At 35.0% G+C, this 8,025-nt stretch overlaps 2 protein-coding genes across 3 annotated transcripts; one reads left to right on the top strand and one right to left on the bottom strand.

Annotated features, from left to right (window-relative positions):
- Positions 1–263: 263 nt before the first annotated feature.
- On the bottom strand, positions 264–2,563 carry LOC116344592 (proton-coupled amino acid transporter-like protein pathetic). The gene is made up of 6 exons (XM_031773187.1): positions 2,498–2,563; positions 2,081–2,388; positions 1,401–2,007; positions 1,294–1,323; positions 953–1,131; positions 264–886 (listed from the first exon to the last, which is right to left on the bottom strand). Exons 2-6 carry the CDS (start codon positions 2,206–2,208, stop codon positions 460–462), a joined length of 1,371 nt encoding a protein of 456 aa, XP_031629047.1. The 5' UTR covers positions 2,209–2,388; positions 2,498–2,563; the 3' UTR covers positions 264–459.
- A 2,637-nt stretch (positions 2,564–5,200) lies between these two features.
- LOC116344594 (organic cation transporter-like protein) lies at positions 5,201–7,794 on the top strand. 2 transcript variants are annotated; one of them, XM_031773190.1, is made up of 5 exons: positions 5,201–5,468; positions 5,556–5,802; positions 5,887–5,990; positions 6,198–6,294; positions 6,519–6,830. In XM_031773190.1, exons 1-5 carry the CDS (start codon positions 5,302–5,304, stop codon positions 6,720–6,722), a joined length of 819 nt encoding a protein of 272 aa, XP_031629050.1. In that variant the 5' UTR covers positions 5,201–5,301; the 3' UTR covers positions 6,723–6,830. The 2 variants fall into 2 exon arrangements, with proteins under 2 accessions (XP_031629050.1, XP_031629049.1); XM_031773189.1 differs by lacking the exons at positions 5,201–5,468; positions 5,556–5,802; positions 5,887–5,990 and adding an exon at positions 7,638–7,794 and having other exon boundaries at positions 6,204–6,294; positions 6,519–7,399.
- The last annotated feature ends 231 nt before the right edge of the window (positions 7,795–8,025 follow it).

Genomic DNA, 8,025 nt, shown 5'->3' with positions numbered 1-8,025 from the left:
CTGTATTTTTTTATGATTAAATCTCTCAATTCAATGGTATTTATCTACAATAGCTTTATCCTTTGTCGAATTTCTCATACTCCGTGACACATCCGTGTCAATGAAGTAATGAAAGGTGATTTTCAAAGGCTTAAGCCGTTTCAACTTGCGTAAAAATTGACGTCGGCGAATTTTTGTTTGTAAAAATAAAAAAATGACGCGGCATATAATGAAAACCAACAGCAACCATAAAGATTAAAATTAAATTCATTCAAAAATCACACTTTGATGAAGAAAAACATTTTATTTTAATCGATTTATTGCTTACAAAATACATAAAGTCTGATTTCATGAATCATCATTCATGAAATTGTAAAAATTGTACCTAATCTAACGTCGTTTTATGAGTCAGTTTTTTTTACAACTAAATTAAAATAATATGGTGTAAGATTTGGAGTGCAGACATGCAATTATTAAATTTTACAGTTCTTTGTACCGTAATGATTCGATAATTTCTAATAAGCTGATGTATGAGCCTAATATGAATCCAATCAGGCCGAACACTATCAAAAATGCATTTTTCCACAGAACATAATTGAATTTACCGTATCCCGGTTCGTAGTAGTAGATGATCAATTCGATGACTGATGGAATTATGAGGCCGAGTGTTGATAAGCACACAGCACCGACCAATGAAATGAATGGCCCAATGTTTGGGATGGAAATTGCTATTAAAACGGTACCGATCACTATTACAGTTCGTAGTATGTTTTCGACAATAGTTTGTTTGCTCTCCGAAAATGAGCTCCGGACACTATTCCAAATGATTTCCATGGGTACGTAAAATTGCAGCGCATATGTGAATAGTATCGCAATTGCAATGCTCAATTTGACAGATTGCGCCAGTCTGGTAACAGAAATAAGAAGTTTTTTGTTAGGAATTTGAGAAAAATCAACTTTTAGATACACATACTTCTCTGTGACGGGTAAATTCAATGTAATGAATGGTTCGGTATGTTCGCCATATTTCAAATAACCAAGAAATCCGATGCCAGCATACATAAGAACAACGATTGTCATGCCGATATTCAGAACGCCAGGGCAACCCAGAAAGCTTGACGGTGTTTTCATATTGTTGTACAGTGGCATTACCTATTGAAATAGATGGAATGAGTGAGCGGTTTCTTCTTTAATTTTGTTAGGAAGTCACGAAATTTTCGAGAAGTCCTGTCTGACTGTTTTTTTGATTTTTTGAAAAAAAAAAATGATAAAATCTTCAAATTTCAGCAAAAATGACTTTCCCACAATACGTACCACACCAATGCCTTCTAGTGCAAAAATGACCTAAAAATCCAATTGAAATTATTGCATAAATTATTTAATCCAAATTATCTTTGGAAATTAAGAGAAATGTTTCTCACCGTTCCAAAGAACATCGGCACTTTATTCCACTCGGCTATAAATGGTCGTTCATTGGGTGTTGGTAGGTCTTGAAAAATGTAATACATTGTAATTCCCACTCCAGTCATGATTAGAATGTTTGCAATAACCGACAATGGTGCTAAATTCTTCAAATTTCGAATCAAATTGATTGGAATCAATATCGGCAATAAACACAGCATATACAATTTTAAGCTCATTTTAAAGTCAGGATAGTAATTTTCCACCACTTGATGAACATTTTTTGCGACGAACGACGTATAAACCACACAACAGCCAAGCAGATCCAGCACGAGAAATGTGTTGACAAGAAATCGAGCAAAACTTGACCATTTACGACACGGTTTTGGACCCGATGAAAATGCCAGCTCGACGATTTCGGCAAAGCTTAGCGATGGCAATTGCGCACGACGGCACAAAATATACGAACATTTGACCAGAATATGTACGCAATATGTGCATATTGAACCAACAATGATCGTTGAAATTAGACCAAACCAAAGACCACTGTTTGAAAATGCCAATGGCATTGAAAGTATGCCAGACCCTAATGAACCCTTTAGCAAATGAAACAATGTTTCACTATCACTAGACAAATAAAAAAGAGTACAATCATTTTTTTTTTGCGTTGACCACAATTCAATGAATCAATTTTACTTACGTTGTTGGATGTGACACCTGTCGATGCTCGAACGGATCATACTCATGCGATTTTTTATCACGCGGAATTTTGACAACAGAAAATGTTGAATCTAACGAAGAATTTGACACCGTTTTTCTCTCAACCATTTTTTACTGTTTTTATTTTTGTCATACGAAAACTACCGATCTTTATTTATTTTAAAGAACAAAAAGAGATAATTTTATGATTTTATTTCTAAGTGAAAATCTATTCGAAGCACGTTATAAAGATAATATGGTTGATAAATTGAATCGTGTTTGGCCCCCTTTTTTTCTGGCGTATTTAAGCTAAAATTTAATGAAAAAAAAACACAAATTATTTAAAATCCGATTTTGTTTTCCTGAAATGTTCCAAATGTGAAAGTTTTTCCAAAAAGTATCTGAAGTTCAATCTTACGTGTCAGAATAAGTGGGCTGCAACTTTTCGAATGATTGACGCGATGTATGACCGTCGACATGATAAATGATTGCGGATTATGTCAGCAATCGCAAAATGATAACAAGTAAGATAAACTTATCCGTCAGATAAGTGGGTTTTGTTCTTATTATCGCAAATACGTTTGATGGGCTATAAATAATAATTCCAAAAAAATCTATTTACTCGTACCGTAAGTACATCGTAAAAGTTGTAAAATATGAATTAAATCTGAGTTTATACAATGAATTTTATGGAAAAAAAAAACAACCGTAAAACTCAATTGTATTGAAATTTCTTCAAACTTTCAGAATGTTAGCTTTTTGTGAAAAAAATAACATCTGCAAATTTTCACATGATTACGATATCATACAGGCATTGAAAAGTCTATCAAAAATTATTTGTATCGCAAAACTAATATCCGATTCAGTTTTCTCATGAATTCATATTTACGGTAAAAGATACGTAATAAATGCATTTTGTGGATCACAGTGCGGAAAAGTTCATCCTACGGATGTAAGACATTTTATTTTTCATTCAGTTTCATTGTGACAACAATGACAATTTCGCGGGGTTTTTTTTTTGGTTGGGTAAACGTCTGACTTGTGATTGCCGTAATTTTTGTCGTTACTTGATCCAATGACGGAATGCGCCCATCTACTATCAACCTAAGTTACTTAATCCAAATTACTGATCTTGACCCGAGGATGGACCGATCCGTAACGCAAGATATTTTTTCAATTGAGTATGCAAGTGGAAAAACTTGCTGGAAAAACACTTCATAAAGTTGATATCATCACAAGTGAATGTGGTAGATTATGATGCTTTTGGAAATTCCAAAGCACAGCATTTTTTTAGCTTCAAATGAATTGTTTTTGGTGTTAACTGAAGTAGCAAAAGTTGAGTCAAAAGAAGAAGAAATATGTCTGACGTTAATTTTGCCATAAAAATTATATTTGAAACACTTTTCATAACTAAAGTAACAAAAAATTTGGATTTTTGTATGGGAGCCATGTCTGTATGCTACCTCAGTGGCGTGAAACTTTGTACAGGCTCCCATACGAAAATGCAATTTTTTGTGATTTTTTCAAGGAAACTGTATCAAAAATTGATTGTATCTCAAAACTAACCTCGGATTCGGTTTTCTCCAGGCATGAATTTTTTATCTATCAACCAAAGTCGCTCAAAATCTAATGATTTCTATTCCTCGCGACCATCAATCATCCTGTAAAGTCAGATTTTGAATTAAGTTTCTACAATGAACGCAATCTTGCCGTACCGAAATTATTCCCAAACTGTCACAGGGGGGGTCAAATTGACTTTGGTCTCGATGGGGGGGAGGGGTATTTATATGGAAAACTAAAATAAAAATTTTGCATGAGAGAAACAAGTAAAAATGTGTGTCAGCGTATTTTTGATATTTTTTGTACAATTATATTGTAAATCTGAGAAAAAAATTCTAAGAGGTATGAAACCGGTAAATCTCCTAAAAATTTACCCGGGGGTGAATTTTGAAAAATTTGCCTCAGGTGGGGGTCAAACCGGCCCCCCAGCGCGCATGTGTGCCGCCAAATAGTGAAAAGACTTTTGTTCAGTTGCAACCAACGGACTGGAACTCCATAGTTGTCCGTAGTGGTGCTAGCAGTGCTACAGTTTTGCATTTTATACAGTCTCTTATGGGGCATAATTTCTGTGTGAATCTTGCTAACAAATTTTGCGTACGACGTACAACGTACAACGTACAGATTAACAAAAACAATGTTTAAAAATGCCAAATTCGTGTTCTCTGACCTCAATAATAGGTAGAAAATATGTTTCTGAAGTTTTCAAAATTTTGACCGATTACAATACTTTTCACCTTACACTATGTGTGCGGAAAAGTAAAATGATCCACCCTATTTGCGGTGATTAAATCTTCAAATTCTATCACGTTTATCGTGACGTGTAAAAATTGTTCATGTTATCGCCAATACAATAAATGTATTTAATCAATAAAATTGTTTGTTCAAGATTTATGGCGTTATTATGATCGAATTAGAATTATATTGATGTAATCGTTTAAATCAGAGTATCATGATTTGCTGCTGCTCAGCATATAGCTAAGAGCTGAGAAATGCTGAACTCGTGCGGCTAACGCATACGAAACGGATGCACGATACACATTTCCCTTTCGCTTCGTATGTGCTGCCGTTGACGCTATTGCCGGTACAACGGTAACACACTATACCAGCGAACATACGAAGTGAAAGGGGAATATGTATCGTGCATCAGAATATATGAAAGACTGAGAGCAAAAACAGCACGTCGCATCTCATCTCTTGCTTTCACTTACGTAAGCAAAATAACGAGGGATGCGATGTGATGTTTTTCTCGCAGCTTCTCATATGTCGGTCGCAACACAATTTCAAACTCAACTGGTTACTAAGTTTTGAGTTTTGAATTGAACATCCAATCAACTATTTATAACCGTTTAAACGGGAAGAATGCATGTGTGCGTGTCATCCGTTTCGTATGCGTTAGCCGCACGAGTTCAGCATTTCTCAGCTCTCAGCTATATGCTGAGCAGCAGCAAATCATGATACTCTGGTTTAAATGTTGATAAGTCTAACAAAATAGGACATCAAAATGGAATTCTCTTTGTTTCAAATAGGTCATATCGTAATGCAGATTAGTGAAAGAGGAATGAAAATTCTCATCTCACTTATAAAATATGTACAGAACGTAACAGTGTTTCAATAAGGCTCAAAATTTCTTTGTTTGTTTATTGAAATTTCGTGATTAAAAATATGAGTGTTGAAGACAGTGTTGATTCGAGTTTGGACACAATACTAACTGAAGTTGGGGTATTTGGCATTTCGGAATTTTATTCGTATACACTGCTATTTATTGCAAATGTGGTGGCTGCAAGCTTTGTCCATAATTACATAATTTCAGCAAATACACTCGAATATCGGTAAATTGGCCTTTAATTCAAGCATATTTGGTATGAATTCAAAATTTTGAATGGAAACCATACAAAACAATAATGATGTTAATTTAGATGTAAAGTGCCTGAATGTGACGTCGGTGGAAATAATCGTGATATAGAGTATGATCAACCATGGTTGCGCTTTGGCATTCCAACATCCGACGATGGTCTTTTGAAAGATTGTGTTCGTTATGCGCCAATAAATAAATCACTATCGGGAGCATTCAACGGGTGTAGTGCAGACATGTTTGATAAGTCACAAGAGATAGAATGTTCCGAATATATTTACGCTTCAGATGAGCGAAACGTTCAAACAGAAGTAAGATTGATTTTATTTGCAATTTTCAAAAATGTGATGTAATTTACTTTGGAATTCGTTATTATGTGAAATTTTTTGTTTCAGTTTAACATCCACTGTGCGGACACTTACAAATTAGCATTGGTCGGAACCGCCAATAATGCTGGTCGATTTTTATTCATGCCATTAACGGGACTTTTATCAGATAAGTTAGTTTACGATGACAATACTTCAATTAGAGAATAGAGATGAATTAAAGTAGATCAGTTTTGACACGACGTCATATTATTACGTCATTACTATCTATAAGTGATTGAAGAAGTGGATTTGTATGGTATATTTACAATGAGATAAGAAACTTTTCATTGTCTTATGTTTTCTTACTTTTTTGGTTTTAATCAATTTTTGACCTCCAGATTTGGTCGACTGAGGGTGATTGTCATTGGAATGCTTTGCAGCAGTGTGTTTGGCATTATAAAATCGTTTTCGATCAATTATATCATGTATACGGCGGTAAGTTTGAATCTTATGAAGAAGGAGAGGGTCTGCTTTTGAAGAAGGCTCCTTCACGTAGGAGATAGCTCCTCACATATAGTGGAAAGATGACTCTTCCTGCATGTTTTGATGACAATCACTTCTTAAAAAATTTGAGATTTCTTTCCAAAAGTTCAAGCCTTTGATCTTATAGATAATCTAAACGTTTCTTTCTCTCTCTCTCTTCCTTCCCCCGGACATAGCTGGAATTCTTAGAATCGGCCGCAGGCACATCCACGTACACATGTTCTTGTGTTCTAGGCGTAGAATATGTGAATTCGAAGCACCGCGTCCTAGGCAGTTCGATAGTGTTCATGTCATATCCTATGGGTGCAGTCCTCTTAGGTCTTGTTGCGATGTACGTTTCCGATCCACCATTCAAATTCTCTACATACCCGGATTGCTAGCAATCTTTTATTACTGGCTAATTCCGGAAAGTGTGCGTTGGCTTTTAATAAGTGGGCGCGTTGATCGTGCCATAAAAACATTGAAACGAATTGCATCTAAAAACGACAAACAATTATCCGAATCATCGATAGACACGATGAAATTGAAATACTCATCGGATGTTATTGCAAAAAATAATGCGGTCGATGCCGAAAATCATTCCGTTTTGTATTCCCTTCGGTTAATATTCAAGTCGAAAACATTGTTTTTACGATTCATGGTTGGATGTTACCTATGGATGACATGCTGTTTTAGTTATTACGGTTTGAATTTAATATCGACACATATTCCGGGTGAGAACCGGTACTTGAGCTTCATTCTCGTGGTGTCGGCCGAGATTCCCGGTATAATTGTTGCATTGCCATTGATGAAACGAATGCGCCGCCGACGATTGTTATTCATTTTCTTTTTAATGTCAGCCATTTTAACGATTATAACTCCATGGATCCCGAAGGAACATTCAACATTTGTACTGATTTCGTTCATGGTGGCAAAAGCGTCAACATCGTGCGCATTAAATGTTATGTACATTTTTACATCTGAACTGTGGCCAACCAATCTCAGAATGACCATCTTGAACTCATCGTCGATGATCGGAAGAGTAGGGGCTATGATTGCACCACTTATAGCTATATTGGTAAGTAAAAGGATTTTGGAGCATTTTGATGTCGGATTTTTGTAAAGAATGGCAAACTTAGAATTATTATTAATGCCGTGAGAATAAAAAAAAAGATTACGCGTCTTATTATTAGGCTTAACTTGCCATAACCAGCTTCGATGAAAGTGTCAAATATATTTGCCATTTTACGAAAAGCTCACATTTTCTTCTTAAGCACAATAGAATTGATACTATATTGATTTTTTTCCAAATCCAGACCACGACATATCCCAAACTTCCAGCATTGCTGTTTGGCGGCACTGCCCTTTTTGGTGCATTTTTTGCGGTATTTTTACCAGAAACATACGGAAAAAAGTTACCCGACACGATTCAAGAGGCAAAAGATTTAAACTAGGCTATGAATAACATTAAATCACACATTAAATTATCTTTCTAATATTTTTGATAACATTAAATATATTCGAACAAAAAGAAGCATTTTTTATTTTAAAAAAGAATAAATAAAATAGTGGTCTAAAATAACTTTGACAAATTTAGTACGAATAGTTAACTATAGTTAGGTAAAGGTAATTAAGAAAGGAAACATAATGATATGCCCATACATTAATGACCTTTCTCATAATGAGAATGTCACTACTATCTCT

Source organism: Contarinia nasturtii, unplaced genomic scaffold (assembly GCF_009176525.2).
Source record: "Contarinia nasturtii isolate CC-2019 unplaced genomic scaffold, AAFC_CNas_1.1 Cnas_scaffold_1095, whole genome shotgun sequence".
Lineage (NCBI taxonomy): Eukaryota > Metazoa > Arthropoda > Insecta > Diptera > Cecidomyiidae > Contarinia > Contarinia nasturtii.
This window is presented reverse-complemented; position numbering and strand designations above follow the sequence as displayed.